Below are 21,418 nucleotides of genomic sequence, written 5' to 3'. Positions count from 1 at the left end.
CTTCCTTAATTCCTTTTAGTATAAAGAATTCCAAAGATGGCTTCACCTATTCCTTTAAAAGGAAAGTAGTTTGGATTTAAACATTTTAACATTGCCTTTTATATTTAATAAAATCAAAAACTGCAAAATCTTAAGGAAGGAAGCATCTAAGGTCTCTAGGGACTTACATAATTTTGGGCTCATTTATAGCCATTAATGTTCTTTTCACTGAATAGCAATGCTTTTATTTGCCTGAGTTTTTACATTTGGAACTTCTTTAGGGGATATACTTTTTAAAAAAATTTACCCCCCAAAACATACATAACACGTCAAACATACACTAACAAAATTAGGGGAAAAAAGGGTTAATATTCCTAAGTAAAAATCAAATAACATAGCTAATAAACATTATCAGTAGTATCCTGATTAAAATAATGACATTAATAATGACATTCAAATAATATTTTTTGCTGCTCAATCTTTCAAAGAGAGATTTACAATAAGCAGTGTTGGTAAGGATGTAAGAAAACATGCTGGTGTAACCATCTTAGAGTACGTTAAATGGGAATATATTTTTACTTAGAATTTCAACTTCCAGGAACTTATGCTAGGCAATAACTCCAAGTTTACATACAAAGATTTACCTATTATAGGGATGTTATTAAATTGCTGATTATAAGAGCCCAAACCTGGCCACAAGCTAAGAGGATAGCTAAATAAACTATGGTGTCTCCACATGCTGGAATACTATGTAAACTGTAAGTCATGTAGAAATATTAATGGCATCAGAAAAGGCTCACCTCTATTATGTGAGAAAGCAGGTTATTATGCTATATGCATAGCATGATACCAATTTTGGATTTTTTTTTGTTTTAAAAAGGTACTTTATTTTCTTCTTTGTGCTTTTCTAAATTCCCCAATGTACAGGCATTAATTTTATAATAAAAATGTGATAAAATTACCAATATATTACACATCACAAAACTCTTGATTACTGTATTTTCATATAAAATATACAATTTTCCAAATTTGCACTTCCATATTTGAGTACAAAATCTTAGATTAAATACAGGTTTCAGATGTATGTGTTCAACACAAAAGAGATATTGGAAAAAAAATTTTAGATCAATCATTTCAAGAGACAACTTCAAAGTAATAAGCATGGTTTGGGAATTTCTCATGGAAAAGCCAAAACTATACATTTTTTGAAGAAAACATTTTAAAATGTATTATCCTAATCCATTAGTTGTTTTGTATTACCTATCTAAAATCTCTAAGTAAAATTTATTTTCTAAATATTCAAATTTGACTTTCTTAAAATTAAAACATCAAAATGACCACCCAAATATTAAATATTATAAAACTGAAAATGATTATTTATGCATGGAAAATAGCTCATTTGTCAAAACAAGGTTCTATGTATTTCAATGCTGCCATTCTATAAGAACATCAAAAAATAATTAATTTAGTGTATTAAACCAGCTGCTACAGCCAATAAAAGAAAATATGTGCTAAATAAAAATGGACATGTTTATAACTGAAACTTTATTCACAAAATATAATGGTCTTCTAATAGCAATATTTGAATATTACAGCTTTTCAACTATATTCTAAACAAAAATAATTAAAAATCAATTCAAATAATTTAGAATAAGTGCTTTATTTTTTAAAATTCCCACAAAAGCTGAAACTATCATTTACATCAGTTGCAATAGCAATAAAAATTAGAAATCAATTTGCTATAACTCTTAAAAACACAAGCATAAAACAAAACTAAAAGAAACAAAAAGGAAATCTAAGTACTCCTTTCAAATTGAAGATAGTCTATTTGTGACCTACCAACCTGCAGATGTACAAACAGCAGATGCACTCAAAACTGTGCAAGATTTAATTAATTTAGGACAAAATTCCAACCCAGTTTTCATTACTTTTGCAGGTTTGTAGAGAGTCACAAAAAGTAAATCACTCCTAATATGTAACCAGCTAATGCCAATTCAAAACACTCCACACCAACACAATAACAACTATGGAAATTATGAGGTTAAACTCACGGGAAAAAGCAAAATCTAGCATCCAAAGTGTGTATGCTTTAATATATTTCTACTTTTGTTAAAAAAAAAAAAAAAAGTTTTCTTTACACATCTAAAAGAAAATGTATCATTTCATATTCTTTTTTCTGAATTAAAAAATATATACGTAATCTTCCTTTGTTTTTGATAAGTTCAAATATGAATTAATAGTGGGGTAATTGGATTCTTTTAAGAAAGCTCTATAGAAGAGATGAATACAACATACTATATCTTCTTTAAGAAGTATGAGCTGAAATGTTAGGCATTCCTTGTGTTGTTTTTGAATATATTTAAGGAATGCTATTCTTGTAAACAATGGCCTTGAAAAAGAAGTACTGAGACTTATTCATTACTAGCGGATCTCCATAATAGATCACCAAAACTATCCTTGTTTGTGAAGTCAGGGAAAACATTTTTAGAGTTTATCTTGTTATGAAAAAAAAAAAAAAAAAGCTACCACTTTTCTTCCTTTTTCTTTTTTCTGGTTATCACAATTAAACATCAGAAGGTTTTCCCAAATAAATATTGATGTAAATGTTGATTTTGAGGGCAAACAACTTTCATAAGCGTCTACTTCTCAGACATTTCACCATTTGTGGAGACTGAGGCAGCACTGTTCTGATGTGAATTGTCACTGGACTCTTGTGACGTATTCCTTCTGGGAGAATTTATTGGAACCTGAAGCTGATTGGCAGATGCAGGCATAGCAGCATTTGGTGACTTTGTGGAGGAATTAGATGGAAGTCTCTGACGATCACTCTCTGAACCAGAAGTAGACGAATGTCTTTTTCTTCCAAATTCCTCACTAATAGGGGGCTGCAAATTATGAAAGACAACACAGTAACAATTATACTATTTTTCCTCCCTTTAAAATCTAAGGCCAGACTTTTCCAACAAAGAGGAAACTGTTGGCGCTTTGGCAGATTTTATTAACAAAAACTTAACAGCAATTTAAGGTATTAAACTTAAATGTCCTCCCAACTAAATCAGCTTGCTAGCATTTTTTCATTTTTTCACTCAACATGTGTTTATCAAGCTTCTCCTGTGTTTTAGGGCTCGAATTGCATAGTAGGGTATAAGCATAAGGCTGAGTTTCTTGCTTCAAGAAAATGTTTCACAGAGGCTATTTTCCATCTTTATTCAATTTCTGTCATCTGCAAAGCATTTATAACTCCAGTCCTTTCCTCAGCCCTAACCGCCTATCCTAGGCTTGCTTAAATGGTAGTTTAACAAAAAGATAAATGGCTCAGGCGGGCGTGGCTCAGTGGTTGAGCGTCCACCTGGGATCCAGGCGATCAGGGTTCGATTCCTGGTAGACACATGCCTGGGTTGTAGGCTTGATCAATGACTCTCTCATCATTGATCTTCTATCTCTCTCTCCCTCTCCTTTCCTCTCTCTGAAATCAATACGGATATATTTAAAAAAAAAATACCAAAAAGATAAATGAAAGCAACGGGGGGGGGAATAACAAGCTTGAAGGTTTATCTCGAATTCATAGGATAAGGAGACTGGAGAGCATTACAGATGGTACTAAATTTAAATGCTTTCAAACATAAATATCCATGAAGCTCCCAACCCCCTCAGACTGCAAGCACAGAGAGGCAGGCAGCAGAAAGGTATAATGCATTACAAAAAAGTCAGCTTTTTAGGTCTTTCCAGTGACCGAGATTTGAGAGCCTAAAATGATACTCAGACAAATATTTTCATTTGAAGATACGTTAAGGCCATAACCTCCTTCGCCAATATTCCACTGTATTTTAAAAGTGGAGGCCTGAATTCTCAGCTTCAATTCGGAAACGCCAAAAGTCACTATTATATAGATAGCAGGGACGTCTCTGTGACAGAACTGGCTAGGCCACTCTAGAAGCACAGCTCTTAATTCCACTGACTCCATCCCTGGGCCACCTAATCGATTTAGACACAAAACTTCAAGACAGACAAATTACAGTACTAGGAAGAGATGAACCTAGCCTTCCTTCTCTATTTTCTGCTTCTTGATGCTTCATCTTTCCTGATTTTTCTTTCCTCTTTGTTCTTTATCTTTTTATGTTCTTTTTTTAATGCTTTCCTTTTCCTTTTGAAATCACATTATTTAAAGCCTACTCTGCTGTCTCCACAAATGCACATAACATTCTTGCCTAATTTTATTATGCAGAGAACCCTAAATTCATGTTACATCAGCATATATTACAAAAGCTTTAGTATTTAAAAGGTGAAAAATTTTCAAGTTGTTAGTAAGAAATTAGCAACATATCCACATAAAACTAACTAAATCTATAATATGTTTATAGAGGCATATCAAAATTGAAGTTGAATGGACAATTGCACTGTGGTTATGTAAGATGTTAACATTTGGGAATTCCAGGTAAAAGAGTATATGGGAATTCTTTACTACTTTTATGTCTGCTTTAAAGTTTGATTTCAAAACTGGAAAGTTAAATTTTCAAAATAAAAAGTTAAAAAATAAAAATAGCAATACAGAGGAAAGGACTTAAAACTTACATCAACGCGGAAGTCTTCTAACCTCTTAAAGCTACAGAGGTATTCCTGAAGTTTTGGGTCAACAGACTGTGTCTTAGATTGAGAATATTTTAGATAAGCCCAAAACTTTTCTAATCCATACAACTGACCTAGTAACAAAAAAGAATATACATAATAAATTATACAGAATTTAAAAAAAAAAGATTCATACAGAACATAATTTTACCAGCAATAAACATATATCTTCCAATATATATATTATTTAGATCTTGAGAATAAGACATTTTAATGAATAAAGGCAGCTAATATTTATTATTTGCTATGTAACAGGTATTATTTAAGTGGTTTATTATATATTAAACTAATCTAAAACAATCCTGGAATATAGTTGCTTTTGTATATATTACTGATGAGTAAGCTGAAACTAACAAGGTTAATAAGTAACTTGTCCAAGGTCACACAGCTACTAAGCAGTGGAAATGGGACTCGGGCCTTGCCCAGGGCCTGTGCTGTTGTTGCCTACTGTGCTGCTCCACACTCCAGGCACACCCACTGATGCTACACAGAATTTTCATGCGAGAGCATCAGTGTGTAGTCACACTGGTCAAGTGAATATGACAAAAATAAAACTCCTCAGGGGAAAGGTCTTCTTACTCCATATGGTGCCCCATCCTTCATCAAGCACCACAACAGTGACCAGAGGGTCTTAAGTGGTCTGCCCAGAAGGAAAGAGTTATGAATTCCCTATTGACAGACTCAGGTTTACAATCAACAAACAGAGTAAGTTATTGTTTTGATTTTTTTACCAGATTCGTAGTCTTTTTTGGTTTCTTCTTGGAAATCCTTAAAAATTTCTTGTCTGAATTTTTTTTCCAGTCCATAACTATAAAACCTGAACAGACATTCTAATCCATACCTGTGAAAAATAAATAAAATGCTTATAATGAGATTTTGGTTATGACAATGCCAACATCTCATATTTAACAGCACTGATACAAGCAAACATGGCGCAGATAATCCCAAACAAAAACCCCAAATGTTTAAAAGTTTAGTTGAAGCGGTAATTAAGAATCTATAGTTGGCTTTGCTATTTCTGTTTGACGCAGCCATAGTACCTCCTGGAGGTACACTGGGAACTTGCAGAATAAGAGGGAAATCTTGGACAATTAGAACATAACTTCTTTGGGCAGATGAAGGATCTCTCCCTGGTACTGCTGAAGAGCTAGTCAAAAGATTTAATAACAAATTGGGAATGTTTTAGATTTTTCCCAATAGTGTGTTTGTGCATGGTATTAAATATTCTTGAACATAATCCTTCCTCTAGAGAGATAAAGAACATACTTTTGTGCTCTAGACCCTAGGTATGGCTGACTCATTCAGCTATAAAGGGACAAACCTAATTAAATGTCCCCTAAGAGATCCTCCCTGCTTTAGTGATAAAGTACATTTTATAAAAGACATTTTGCTGAAACAGTTGTAATCACTACATAAATCAGAAAACCAATGGCCTTGTTTCCTCCTTTAACTACCTAGAGAACCTGAGAGAAGTTGTGGACAGTAGATCAGCAAACTACATGGGCTCAACCTTCAACTAAGAGTGATGAGCAGAACCCATGAGGGCAGACAAGGTCAACAGGACAGCAGTGTAAGGACCATGTCTAGCTCACTCAACTAAAATACGTCACAAAAGATTCCTGTTTTAAAATCCTTGTAAATCTGGGTGCCTCAGTGTAGTAGAGGCTATAGTTTCTTCATTACTGGTGACATTTTACCTGGCTGTTATTCACAGGTAGAAGGGTATGTGTGTGTGGGGGGGGGTGTGTGTGTGTGCATGTTTTGTAACTAGCTTATTTACAAGATGAAGAGTGATAATCCAGAGGAACAACCACCTGCCAAGAGAAATGTAGGACTACCAACTACATACCCACACATGAACCAGAGCCCTGTGCTCTGGTAGCTCTAAGTGATGCTCCTCTTCGAGCCTGTAGACTGAAGGCTAAGGGTACTAAGGACGAAAGGAACACCAGCTCAGAATGACAGATCTGCCTTGACTCTCCCTTATAGGATCATATTACATTTCATATAAGTGGTTCTCAACCTTGGCTACATACAAGAACCATCTGGGAGCTTTTAAAAAATACTGATGCTCAGGTTCCATTCCAAACCAATGAAATCTGGATCTTTGGGGGTGAAGCCTAGGCCTCTTTCTTCCTTTCTCTCTGAAAAGCAGAATTGAGAACTTTTGGTTTTTATCAAATTAACATTTTAGAGGAATGTCAGAATTCTTAGATTATTGGGAAAGACCAATAGATGACTACAACATTTGACTTTTACTCTTATTTCTTAGCAAATGAATTCCTAAGACCAAAATATGACATTAATAACACAACCCAAATATGTAGCACAACTGCTGGTTAAAGAGCAGGGGCAAGTGACCAGCCTCTTAGTTCATTTACTCACGTACCTCTCGCTGTGAGACTGCTCAAAGGCTAAGAACCAGAAAGAACTATATTTGAATTCTAGGCTTATAACTATATCCTTGTAAATAGGGATAATAATACCCTACTTTTCAAGAATAGGTAAGATACTGTTTGTAAAGCACTCAGACCATAGCTGGCACATTGAAGATATATAATAAATATGAATTCTCTCCCCACTTCTTGAAACCATCTTAATGCTATTTACTTCTAGTCATTGGGTGTATTTAATAATGATCTTCCTAATAACAAAAACCATTCATTGAGCATTTGCTATGTATCAGGTAATAGGTTAAGCCCTTTACACGTTGTTTTGTTTAATCTTCACAATAACCTTATGAGGGTATCTACTATAATTTCCTCCACTTTATAAAGAACCTATAGCTTAGGGGGACTATAATTTGTCACAGTTACAATAAATGAATGGGCTAGGACTCAAAACTAGGTCTCATTTCAAAGCCTTCCAATGCTGAATCACTGTGTTATACTTCGTAAGAAATAGCTAATCCAGTCTAGTCATGAACACTGAAGAAACAGACCCAAAATTAGAAAACAGTGTTAAAAAGCTATTAGAAATATACACAGAAGAACACAGAAGAGGAACCCCCTAGACTTAGGTAGGAAGGGGATCAGAAAAGTATTAGGAAGCCCTGAAGAACAAACAAATTGTTTGTTTAAACAGCAAAAGGTGCTGAAATTATGACAATGGGTTTCAAACTTTTCTAAGTTCAATATAGTAAGAAAAATATTTTAATTTGTGACCAAACCAATACAACACTCATATACATTGTGTGTACATAAAAGCACATGTTTTTCAAACTACTCTTAAACTCCTATATATGAACTATGAAACAATTTAACTTTACTATGTTCAGTGCAGTCTCACTGTGTTTTCTAACCCTACATTGTTTTCACAACTCTCCAGTGGGCTACACACCATAGCATGAATGAGAACATTGAGATCAGAAATGGCAGTTTGCCTTTTGTGTCAAATCTGGCAAACTAGCTATTAAAGTTGTGATAAAGACTGTAAGTCTGAATTCAAGAACAATATTAAAACTGCTGGGATTGATTAGAGATGTCAGCAATGGACAGAGCAGAGTAAACTGGAAGTAGGTACACATGCCACGTGTCTAGATGCTAATTAAATGGACTTTATTTTTACAAGTCAGCTCAAATGTGATGTTTTCATAAAAATTTACTCGCAGTAAATTTTTCCCCCTTAAAGATCATAATATCTGATTAACATTATATTTGAATTCAAGACCTTTTGGTCCATGGGCCAATGCTCTAACCACTGAACAACACTGGCCAGGGCAACAATATATTCTTATTTGAGATTTACAAGAGGAATCCAATTTTAGAACTTGAAGAAGGGTAAATTTAGAAAATACTGAGAGGAAAATAATCTGTTTTCTTCTTTCCATCACTTCTTCTTTCTTCCTTTACCCAGGAATAGATAGCCTGTAGGAGTCTACTTCATGTTCCTTCTCTCTTGGTCTGGTCTAACTCAGCCCTATAGGCACACTCAAAATTGCCCCGGAACACTTCTCAAAAAAGCAAGGTGTAACCTGGACAAAAAGAACCGGTTAGCAAAGCAGAGGGAGGAAGAAGAGAACGAGCAGAGGTAAGAATATGTACAGACGTCTGGATGCGAGAGAGCTCGGTTCACTCAGAGAACACGTAGTTCAGTACCACTGCTGCCTAAAAAACTAACAGCAGGGAAAATGAGATTGGACAGGTAAGTCAGGACATAGCACGACTTTTTCTTGGCTCAAGCATGTATTAATTTGAGGATGTATATGCACACGCAAGTGAAGTCTGTGATGGTGGAGGGAAGAGAGAGAAAAATCTTTCAAATTTCATTTGGCCTTTAGGCCAGTCCCTAAAATGGTCCCAAATGATCCTACCTCCTGACATTCACAACCTTGTACAATGCCCCACTACACTGATGGGTCTATGAACAACACAATATGGCAGAAGTGATGGTACATCACTTTCAAGGATAGATTACATAAGACAAGGAGGCTTCCTTCTTAGAATTTCTCCCTCTTTTGTTGCTCACCAGCTGAGGGAATTCATGTTGTGAGATGTCCTATTGCAGAGGCCTATATGGTGAGGAACTCCTGCCCCTAGCCACGTGAGTGAGCTTGAAGAGGATCCTCCAGCCAGAGTCAAGTCTTTAGACACTGTAGTCTATCTAACACTTCAACTGCAATTTCATAAGAGATTGAGCAAGGACAACCCAGCTAAGCTATTCCTGGGGTCTTGACCCACAGAAACTGTGGACAAAATAAATGTTTGTTGTTTTAAGCTTCTGAGTTTGGGGGTAATTCAGTACGCAGCAATAGAAAACTAGTACAGCCCTCCCTCTACTTATGTAGTGCTACTTTCACAGTTCAAAACTGGTTTACTTTTCCGTACTAGTTTTTACAAAGGAACCCCATGGTCTGGGAAAACATATTTGCCAAGGATGTATCTAATGAGGGGATAATTTCCAAAGTGTACAAAGAACTCATACTACTCAGCAAGACGAAGACAAACAACCCAATTAAGAAGTGGGCAAAGAACCTGAATAGACACTTCTCCAAGAGGACATACAGATGGCCAAGAGACATTTGAGAAAATGCTCAAAGTCGCTAATCATAAGAGAGATGCAAATTAAAACCACAATGAGGTATCACTTCACACCCGTAAGAATGGCTGCCATCAACAAATCAACAAACAACATGTGCTGGCGAGGGTGTGGAGAAAGGGGAACCCTAGTACACTGCTGGTGGGAATGCAGGCTGGTGCAGCCACTATGGAAAACAGTATGGAGGTTCCTCAAAAAATTAAAAATGGAGCTGCCTTTTGACCCAGTGATCCCACTTCTAGGAATATATCCTAAGAATCCTGAAACACTAATCAGAAAGAATATATGCACCCTGATGTTCACAGCAGCGCAGTTTACAATAGCTAAGATCTGGAAACAGCCCAAGTGACCATCAGCAGATGAGTGGATAAAAAAGCTGTGAGACATTCACACCATGGAATACTACGCAGCTGTAAAGAAGAAGGTTCTTGTACCCTTTGGGACAGTATGGAGGGAACTGGAGAATATTATGCTAAGTGAAATAAGCCAGGCAGGGAAAGACAAACATCACATGATCTCGCTTATATGTGGAATCTAAAGAACTTAATAAACTGATGAACAGAATAGATTCAGTGACATGGAAGCATAGATCAGACTGACGAATCTCAGAGGGACAGAGGAGGGTGGGTGGGTGGAGGGGAAGAGAGTAATCAAAGAATTTATATGCATATATGCACAACCCAAGGACACGGACAATGGTGGGGAGGGGGACTGGGGAGGGGGGTGGAATGGGGTAGAATGGGTCATTGGGGAGATAAAGGGACATTTGTAATATTTTAAATAAAAATAAAAAAAATAAAAACTCCAAGTATGAAAATATGAAAAAATATTGGACCTGTAATTTTCTTTTGCATCTTCCCAAGCAAGTTGTTTAAATTCCTCGTACATTTTTTTATTGAAGTGGTCTCTGAGGAAAAAGGACCAGAAACGAAAGAGGGTGTTCATTTCTTGGGACTGGCCAACTCCCAAGCGCTTTCTGTCTGGAAAAAGTTAAAATAATAAAACATTTTAAAAATATACTTATTAAAGTCAAAACAGATGTTTTACATAGCTTAAAGTAAAGAAAGCTGAAACATATTAATCCTCAAAATGTATTTGGGTTTCTTCTAAATAAATATAAGCATTTGTCAAAAGTAACAAGAATAGCCCGGCCGGGCGTGGCTCAGCGGTTGAGCGTCGACCTAGGATCCAGGCGATCGGGGTTCGATACCCAGTCAGGGCACATGCCCGGGTTGCGGGGCTCGATCCCCAGTCGGGGGCGTGCAGGAGGCAGCCGATCAATGACTCTCTCATCATTGATGTTTCTATCTCTCTCTCTCCCTTCCTTCCTCTCTCTGAAATCAATAAAGATATATTTAAAAAAAAAAAAAGTAACAAGAATATAGTAAACTTTATTTAATATGTGTCTAAGCTACAAAATACATGAATAAGAATATATATATAAACACATTTAGAATTACATTTTAATTTTAAATATAGCCATGTAAAAGACAAGCATCTTACCACTTAGGCATCTTCGATGATACTTGTGGTACACTTGTTGGGTAAAGCCATTTTCCTTCAAAAGTTCATGAGAAGGGTGCTGGAACTTTGGGAATGAATGAGGAGTACATCCATAACTTCCTATGAGTTGTGCACCTTCTGAAGGTGAAGCATTTGAACTGCTGTTTGAGGAGGGGGAAAAAAGCCTTCAAATTAAAATATCAAGAACCAAGTGTTTAAACCAATTTGCACTACTTGTTCACTACTGAGAATACGAGCAAAAGAAAAGGCATTAGTCCCCAAAAGTATCCTAAACTAATGACATACAGATCTACATATGAATTGTTATGTTCAACACACAGGTAAATGAAGTTGATTTAAAAAAGTCATAAATTCATAATATAAAACAATAACTAGAAGCAGATAATTGAATACCTACCTTATTTCTCTTCTAGATCCATTATTAATTTAGTTTAGACAATTTTTTTTTTTTGCTATGGTACTGAAAAAATTTTCAATTTTCTTGAATAATCAGGCTAATGATGTAATTTGAGTAAGTGGAAATAATGAATAAAATCTAGCAGAAAAGCAATAATTTCATTATCCCAAAGACATATCTGCAATTTTGTAAATCAATTCCACTTCTGAAATATCTCCTAAATTTGTCTCTTTTCATTTGCACCCCATTATTAAAATTTAGGCTTTCTGACTCTCTCAATGGAACTTTATCCTTGTTTTTCTATTTCCCTTCTCTATCTTGCCACCAAAGTGATCATCCTAAGACACTGATCTAAATTGGTGGTTGTCAACGTGCAGTCTGTGGATGCTTAAAGGGGTTCCCAGAACTTTTCAGAAAGTCTGCAAAGTCAAAACTATTTTTACAGTAATACTAAAATAGTATTTGCTCTTTTTACCGTGTTAACATTTGTACTAATGATACTAAAGAATGGTATATAAAATCCCTGATGCAAACCAAGACAGTGGCACCAAATTTCACTAAGTGATTGTATTATTTACTGCTATGCACTTATAGTTTTTTTTAAGCTTTTTAAAAAATGTTGTATTGATTTCAGAGAGAGGAAGGGACAGGGAGAGATAGGAACATCAATGATGAGAAAGTCATTGATTGGCTGCCTCCTGCATGCCCCCGACTGGGGATCAAGCCCGAAAACTGGGGTATGTGCCCTGACTGGGAATCGAACCATGACCTTCTGGCTCATAGGTTGACATCCAACCATTGAGCCACATCAGCAGGGCCACACTTGCAATTTTTGATGTCCTTGATAAAGCAAAAAAAAATTCATGAAATCTCAACCATTAAGTATAGGTCTTATTGGGTGTGACAAAATGGACAGAAACTTTAGTTTTGCTAAATGAGAAAGTTCTGGAGATGTTTCACAACAATGTGAATATACTTAACACTACTAAACAAAACAATACACTTAAAAATAGTTAAGACAGCCCTAGCCAGTTTTGCTAAGTGGTTAGAGCCTCTGCCTGAGGACTGAAGGGTCTGAGGTTTGATTCCGGTCAAGGGCACGTGCCTCAGTTGCAGGCTCAATCCCCGGACTGTGCTGCATGCAGGAGGCAACCAATCAATGTGTCTCTCTCACATCGATGTTTCCCTCTCTCTCTCCCTTTTGCTCTCTCTGAAAAAGCAATGATCTTCAGGTGAGGATTAAAAAAGTTTTTTTAAAATAGTTAAGACAGTAAATTTTATATTATGTGGTTTTTATCACAATTAGAAAAAATGGTAGGAAGCATAAAGCCCTTTTATGGCATATCAAAGTCAATGGACTAAATGTCTGTTGAATTCCAAGCCCCCAATGTGATGGTATTAAGAAGTAATTAAGTCATGATGGTAGAGCTCTTATGAGTGGGATTAGTGCCGTTCTTATAAGAAGAGACATGAGAGCTTACATCCTCTCTCTCTCTGCTCTCCAGCATGTAAAGATACAATAAGATGGCCATTTTCAAACTGCAACTGGGCCCTCACCAGGTACTGGATATGTTGACACCTTAACCTTGGAACTGTGAGAAATAAAGGTTTATAGTTTAAGCTGCCCAGTCTATAGCATACTCATTATAGTAGTTCGAATGAAGAGAGTTGTCTTAAGTCAAAGCATGCCTATGATAAAGTTATAAATTGAAATAGGTGACTTTTTCATGGAATACCTTTTTTTTTAAATCCTCACTCAAGGATAATTTTTCCATTTCTTTTCAGAGAGAATGGAAGGGAAAGACAGAGAGAGAGACATAGAGAGGGAGGGAAGAGAGAGAGAGGGAGGGGGGAGGGAGGAAAACATCAATGTGAGAGACACGACGATTGGTTGCTTCCCACACCCACCCTGACCAGGGCCGGGAACTGAGGTACGTTCCCTTGGCCAAAATTGAACCAGACTCTTCAGTCCGCAGTCCAATGCTCTAACCACTGCACCAAATCAGTTAGGGCTCCAATAGCTTTTAATGTAACAGTAGAAAAAATTCACTGAGTATAAAAAGGTCATTGATATGGTTCGATATTCCACATTGCAACTAACTTTTTAAAAAACTACCACCCATTCAGCCTTGGTATAATATCAAACAAGAATACCTATAATTATCTGAAAAGGCTATTAAATATTCCTCCGTTTCCGGAATTTTACTCCTCTATTTCAACAAAATCAACAATTACAATTCAATTATGTTAACATATAATAGGTTTATTATTGATATTTTTTAAATGAATATTTACCTTTTTTCAGTTTTACTTTTTAATTCAGTAAATTATATAACTTCAAAACAATAGCTCTTTGAAGTCCTCAATAATTTTTTTTTTTATTAAATATATCTTTATTGATTTCAGGGAGAGGGAGAGAGATAGAAACATCAATGATGAGAGAGTCATGGATCGGCTGCCTTCTACACACCCCCTGCTGGGGATCGAGCCCGTAACTCAGCATGTGCGCTGACTGGGAATCGAACCACAACCTCCTGGATCATAGGTCAATGCTCATCCGCTAAGCCACGCCCAGCTGGGCCTCAATAATTTTTTAAAAGTATAAAAAAGTCCTTAGACCAAAAGGTTTGAAAACTATATCACAGAATAAGCCCAATTTTTTCAGCAGGATATTCAAAAGGACCTGATCAAACCCTGACATAATTTTTACAAGAATCATTTCCCATAAAATCCCATTATGGTATTCTCATATCCTAGGTTCCTGGTATATATAAGTTATGTGCCTTGTACTACATCACCATATATTTTTATATTTCTGGTAACTTTGCTATTTTCTCCCTTATAAGTCCATTACCTATTTCCCGCTTTGGCCTGTTAAAATCTATCAAGACCAATACTACTGTCCATGCCCAGTGAAGTTTCTCATGACACCCCCCAGTTAGGGTGATCCTTCTTGCCCTTCTTATAACAACTGATTTGAACATATATACGCTATAATTATATCTCAACCAGAAATATCTCTCAAACTAGGCAATCTCACTAACGGCATAAAACACATCTCTTACATCTTAATAAACCATTCCACCAAATACAGAACTTTTCATATAGTAGGTATTCAAAAAACATTTGTGGAAGTATGAATAAAAGTTTAACCAACCTGCCTATGATTAAACAGTGGTGCACTTAACCTCCAAACTGCAGGAAAAAACCTTTTTGCTATGTGGTTAATTAATACATTTGTTCACACAAGGTTCATAACTACCTAGACATGGGGAAGATAAAACAGTTTCATTCACCTGGTCATTTACTAAGTACTACCTATGCCCGGCACTGAGGTTCTGCCCTCCATGAATTTACTGTTTGAAGAAGACATACAAAATTTTAAATAATGCCTGTAAAACATTTAACATCAGTGCCTCAGGCATTACTGAAAGAACATAGTGTTAGCCAGCATTAAATAATTTCACTACAATGACTATACCATTACTGACATGCATCACAAAGAGCCAGAAAGAAAGAACTTTCAAAAGAACGAGCAGTGAGAGACAAGGGAAAGCAGAAGGTAAATAATCCCTGCAGTGCAATAGAAGGCAAAGTTATCTGCTGAGAAATATGGGGTACAGGGGAAGCCCAGGAGCCCCCCTCCAGTAGGAGTCAATTAGAGATTAGTGAAAAAACTGTAGATGACACAGGTATTAGAAGCAAAGAATTCCTCTGATGGGCTTTTCACAGCATACTGGACAGGACACAGCTGAGGAAAGAATTAGTAAACTTGAATATACATTAATCAAAATTATCAGAAAAAGAGTAGAAAAAAAGATCAGATCATCCAAGAATATTTACTTCTCCTTCTTTGGTTGCTTTTTATTATTTTCATTGTTCCATAATTTGCTAACATTAATTTTAAGTATTTCCAAATATCTAATTATTAACTGTTTTCAACAAACTTAAAATCAAGAACAAAGCCATGTTTGACAAGTATAGTACCTGAGAGAGGGTGTTCTTGGCCCATGATCTCTGGAATCCATTACCCAACCAACATGACACTCTAGAGGAGGATTTGTACTATGTCTTGTTTTTCTCTTTCTTGGACTCTAAAGAAAAGTCAAACATTGCAATTACTTTCACTAGTATGAACTTCACAAGTAAATTAAAACCCTCTAACTGTAAACCAACTCAAACATTTTCATACTGTGGATGACACATTATGAAATCATATGAAGTCACAAAACTCAAACTATCACATACTAGTTACAAAACTTAACAAGGCCCTTAGCTAGGCTTCAGCCCAAGGATTAAAGGAAATACAATTTAGCATAATTCTTCATTACACCTTCTGATCATCTTTTATTACACTACTCAACTGTAAAGAAGTTATTGCTTAACCTGAGAAAACATCACTATGGTAAAATACCATTTTTTAACGAATTCTTACAATCTAAAATATACATTTTTAAATGTGATAGAAACTAAAAAGTCTCATTGTCTAATGTTAAAGGATACAGAATGCAGGCTTATATTTCTGGTTGTTTTGTGTACCTTTATATCAAGGGCTTTTGATTCTTTAACCACAGGATAAAATCTTGGTGTTTTGTTTGGATCTTGTAACCTGGGTGTTCGAGGTGTTTTGGGTGTCCTTGCAGGATAAATTCTAGGAGATTCTGGAACTGCTGTTGGCAGTGAACACACCGTTGTTGCTGAAGATATTTCTGAAACAACAAACAGCTTCTGAGCTAATTTATCAGGCAAATCAGCAAAACGAAGTTATTAAAAGTATGTGAATGCTAAGAAAATATTTTACTTTGAGAAAAAGGATAATTCTGAAATTCTCTGTGCTCAAAGGTTTTCTTCATTAGAAACAGTTCAAATATATAAGAATAAAAAATAAAACACTGTCTACACATTACCTAGCTTTTCTCAATTTTAATTTTGCTGTATCTGTTTCTTTTCTTTCTTTTCTATTTTTTTTTTTTTTTAAGAAAAATAGCCTGGAGCCCACTGTCTAACCTTCCCTAATCATATTTTGCTTTTCCTCCTTAGAGATAACCAGAGTCTTAAATTTGAGATTTTTATCTATTATTATACATGTAATACTATTTTGCATAATTAACTTTATAAAAGTGACATCATACTATATGTATCATTTTGAAAGCTTTTTCAGTCACTATTTTGTTTGTTACTTGAATATTCAAGTTCTATTTGCATAGCTTTGGTTTATTCATATTACTGCAGAATATTATGCTGCTACACAAATATATCAAAATGTATTGATTCTCCTGAAAATCCACATTTATGTTACTTCCAATTTTTGGGTATAATCAACAAGTCTGCAATGAAGATTGTTGAACATGCCTCCTGCTACAGGTGTGAGCGTATCTCTAGTGTCTATATCTGAAATGGAAATGCTGAGTAAAATGGCACAAGCATCTTCTGACTTACTAAATACTGACTGCACGCTGCTTTCTATAGTGGCTTCACCAATTTATAATCTCACCAGCAGCATTTAAAAGCCCCAGCAATTTTACAACCTGGTCAAGACTGGATTTTGTTCAGACTTTTAAGTATTTTTCCATCTCATGAGATTTCAATGGTATTTGTATTTCCCTGTTTACTAGTGAAGTTGAGCATATTTTCATATGCATAGTCATCACTCAGATTTCCCCTTTTGTGAGCTTTCCATTCATATCCTTTGGCCATTTTTCTATTGGATTGTTTCACTAATTAGTGTGTGAAAAATCCCATGGTAAGATACTAAATAAGCAAGCACATGAATCAAGTAGTAGTGTCAAAAACATAAGCTCCAGCTCTGGCTGGAGAGGCTCAGTTGGTTAGAGTGTCAACCTGTACACCAAAAAGTGGAGGATTCAATTCCTGATCAGGGCACACACCAGGTTGCAGGTTTGATCCCTGGTCCAGGCTCGTGCAGGAGGCAACTAATCAATGTTTCTCTCTCATATCGATCTTTCTCTCTCTCTCCCTTCCTCTCTCTAAAAATCAATTTTAAAAAATGTAAGCTCCAATTCTAGATTTCTTCAGACTTAACTTCTTTAGATTCACACAATAACCTTTTAATCATTCAACAAATATTGAATGCCCATTATATGTCAAGCCCTATTCTAGACACAAGTTTATAAGCTCAAAGGTGACCCTACCCACTCTATTACCTAGTCTCCCTGACTTGCCATCTCCCCTCCCAATTCACTTTCCGTACTGTTACCAGAATGATTATTCTGAGAAGCAAATTAAGTCATTTTGTACTTCTACCTAAAATCTTTCAGTGTTTCCCTTTTGCCTCTAGTAGAAGTCTAGGCTCTTTATCATGACATATATGGCTTTCCTGATTTTGCCACCTCTGTATTTTATTCTTTTAATGTTTGATTTATTAAATGAAAATTTATTTTCTTACATATCATGCTATTAGAGGCTAAGGCCAAGTCCCAGTGCTTCCCTGAAAGCAAGGGCCACAATCTTATATTAGTACCCTAGTGCCTATACTAGCACCTAGGAAAAAGTATATCCCTACCAAATGACTGATCAACTTAACTGAATTGTGTTAATGCTGATTTTCCTTGTACCAAAAAAAAATAATAATAATCTCAAGGATAAAAATATGATCCTATACTGGAATTGTATGTAAAATTCAGTGCCTTTGTAAAAGATCTAGGAGCGGTAACAACCCAGAAACAGTAAGATTCCTAGCAACCAGACTATGGTCTCTAAATTCCATTTCCCACTGACTAGGTCTGCTAGAAGAAATAAAGTATGGAGCAAAGCATAACATGACCCTGGGAAATCTTGAGCCAGACAGCAATGAGGTTAATAAAGAAAATACTAGCTTGGCCCAGCCAGCATGGCTCAGTGGTTGAGCATCAACCTATGATCCAGGAGACCATGGTTCGATTCCATGGTTCGATGCCCAGGTTGCAGGCTCAATTCCCACCCAGCACGGGGCATGCAGGAGGCAGCTGATCAATGACTCTCATCATTGATGTTTCTATTTCTCTCTCCCTCTCCTTTCCTCTCTGAAATAAAGAAAAACATAAAAAATAAAAAAAGAACAAAATACTAGCTTAGGTCATGAGGACACAAAAAAAACTTTAGGGTGTCCCATCAGTAAAATGAAGTGATCTGACCACTAAAAATAATGACTGAAATGAAATAAACACATGAGCCCAGCCGGGTGTGGCTCAGCGGTTGAGTGTCAACCTAGGATCCAGGAGATTGGGGTTCAGTTCCTGGTCAGGGCACGTGCCCGGGTTGCAGGCTCGGTCCCCAGTCGGGGGAGTGCAGGAGGCGGCCGATCAATGACTCTCATCATTGATGTTTCTCTCTCTCTCTCCCTCTCCCTTTCTCTCTCTGAAATCAATAAAGATATATTTTAAAAAAAGAAAAAAAGAAACACATGAAATAAATAAGCTCCATAAGTTCATAAGAGCTCTTTAAACCTTAATCATATTTGTAGATTGCTGGGGCACCAACTCATTTTCTGAAAATTGAGAAATTGAATAAAAGGAAAGAAACAAGTTATTTACCCTTCTTTTCCTGTAAAAATTGAGTATCAGCGTAACCAAAGAATTGATAAAAGAATATTCTTTAAAGAACTGAAGGTAAGAAATACAGGATAAAAGAAATAAAAAAGACTACTGTGAGTCCATATTTAACATGACTGACAGGTTCTGTGACTTTAATCAAAACAACATATAACAAAACCAATTTTACCACAGGCTCATTGATATAAACAAGAGTTAAGTTCCTATCACGTCTTAAAAAAATGATGAATGAAATGACATTATTTAAGGACCTGCTGTATATTGCAACTTTAAATAGAAGATCTAGGGAATACTCATGAATGACTGCATAAAAACCATTTGGTAAAACACTGAAGGGAAATTCAACACCAAAGACATAATCCATGGAAGAAATAATTGATAAGCTGGACTTCATTAAAATTAAAAATGTCTGCTCTGCAAATGACATTGTAAAGAGAATGAGAAGACAAGCCACAGATTGAAAGAAAATACTTGCAAAAGACACAGCTGATAAAGGACTGCTACCCAAAATAACCCAAGAACTCTTAAAACTCAACAAGAAAACATCTCAATTTAAAAATGAGCCAAAGATCTGAACAGATGTCTTAAAGATATACAGATGGCAAAAAAAGCAAATAAAAAGATGCTCCACATCATATGCCATCAGAGAAATATAAATTAATACAAGATACCACAACACACCTATTAGAATAGCCAAAATCCAGAACACTGACACCACCAAATACTGTAGAGGATGTGGAGCAATAGGAACTTTCTCTCATTCATTGGTGGTGGGAACTTCCACAAAAATAGTACAAGCCAGAATAAACGATAGTTTGGTTGTTTCTAAAACTAAACATACTATTACTATACAACCTAGTAATTGCCCTCCTTAGTACTTACCCAAAGGAGCAGAAAACCTGCACATGGAAGTTTATAGCAGCTCTAGTCATAATTGCCCAAATTTGGAAGCAACCAAGATGTCCTTCAGTAGCAGGTAATGGATAAATTGTGGTACATTCAGACAATGGACTATTATTCAGAGCTAAAAAGAAAAACGCTACCAAGCCATGAAAAGGCATGGAGGAAACATAAGGGCATATTACTAAGTGTAAGAATCCAATCTGTAAAGGCTACACGCTGTATGATTCCAACTACTCAATATTCTGGAAATGGAAAACTATAAACAGTAAAAAGATCTGTGATTGCCAGTGGGGGTGGTAGGGGTGGGGGTGAAAGGTATGAATAGACAAAACGGAGAGGATTTTTAGAGCAGTGAAACTATTCTGTATGATAGTATGGTAGATAACATGTCATTAAACAAAACCCTAGGGATGTGCAACACCAAGAACGAAATCTATGTAAACTACAAACTCTGAGTGATTTCTAGAGCAGTGAAAATACTATGTATAATACTATAACAATGGATACATGTCATCATAAATTTGTCCAAACCCACAGAATGTACAACACCAAGAGTAAACACTAATGTAAACAATGGACTCTGGGTGATTATAACGTGTCAATGCAAGTTCATCAATTGTAACCTGTGTACCACTCTGATGTAGAATGCTATGGGGAAGCAACATCCTTCACCAAATGGATGATGGCCATGTAAGTTGGAGGCTTGGAGTACAAAGGAAATCTCTGTGCCTTCCTGTTAATTTTGCTGTGAGCCTAAAACTGATTAAAAAAAAAAAGTTGAAGGGAAACTTTACGATGAATGGATCAGGCTGATAACATCTAAACCTAATGATCAGGTAAATCAAAACATCAGTAAAAGTTAGCCTGAAAGACTTTATATGATGCACTAGGAAATAAACAACTTCTCATAGGAAACAGTCTAGCCACTAGAAAAATAAAAACCTGAAAATACTAAATCCTCAATATCTAAATACCATTTCCACCATTTCCTAAGAGAGGAAATAAACAAACACATTAAATGATATGAAGATGCAATCAAGTAAATAATAAGAAATCCTGTGACAAATTAACCAGTATCTCTGACAAATCACGGGCATAGAAAAACAAAAGAAGAGGTATGATAATAGATTAAGAGTGACTTCATGGTCCTATCTATCAAATGCAGTATGTGTACCTTGTTTGGTCCTGATTCAACCAACCAATTTCAAAAAGATATATTTCATACAATCAGGAACAACCAAACATAAACTGGGCAGTAGATAATATTAAGGAATTAATGCAAATTTTATGTGAAATAATGATATTGTGAAAATTTATACATAACCATTTGCAATATACAATGAGTATTTATAACAGGAGTGATATGTCTGAGATTCAATATAATACGAGAAATAGGTGGGGA

General features: G+C 35.8%; 1 protein-coding gene across 3 annotated transcripts in view; it reads right to left on the bottom strand.

Annotated features, from left to right (window-relative positions):
* Positions 1-207: 207 nt before the first annotated feature.
* The window catches only part of LARP1B (La ribonucleoprotein 1B), an 81,815-nt gene continuing 60,604 nt past the window's right edge, over positions 208-21,418 (bottom strand). For 2 of the 3 annotated variants that reach the window (XM_081134042.1, XM_081134043.1), the window contains 7 exons: positions 16,103-16,272; positions 15,551-15,657; positions 11,146-11,306; positions 10,478-10,622; positions 5,337-5,446; positions 4,552-4,679; positions 208-2,864 (listed from right to left, as the gene is read on the bottom strand). In XM_081134042.1, the coding sequence (XP_080990168.1) occupies positions 2,619-2,864; positions 4,552-4,679; positions 5,337-5,446; positions 10,478-10,622; positions 11,146-11,306; positions 15,551-15,657; positions 16,103-16,272 (1,067 nt within the window). In that variant the 3' untranslated portion in view covers positions 208-2,618. The remainder of the gene's footprint in view (positions 2,865-4,551; positions 4,680-5,336; positions 5,447-10,477; positions 10,623-11,145; positions 11,307-15,550; positions 15,658-16,102; positions 16,273-21,418) is intronic. The other variant, XR_013998577.1, reaches the window with a different exon arrangement.

This window comes from Miniopterus schreibersii, assembly GCF_964146895.1.
Source record: "Miniopterus schreibersii genome assembly, chromosome: 4".
Classification (NCBI taxonomy): Eukaryota; Metazoa; Chordata; class Mammalia; order Chiroptera; family Miniopteridae; genus Miniopterus; species Miniopterus schreibersii.
This window is presented reverse-complemented; position numbering and strand designations above follow the sequence as displayed.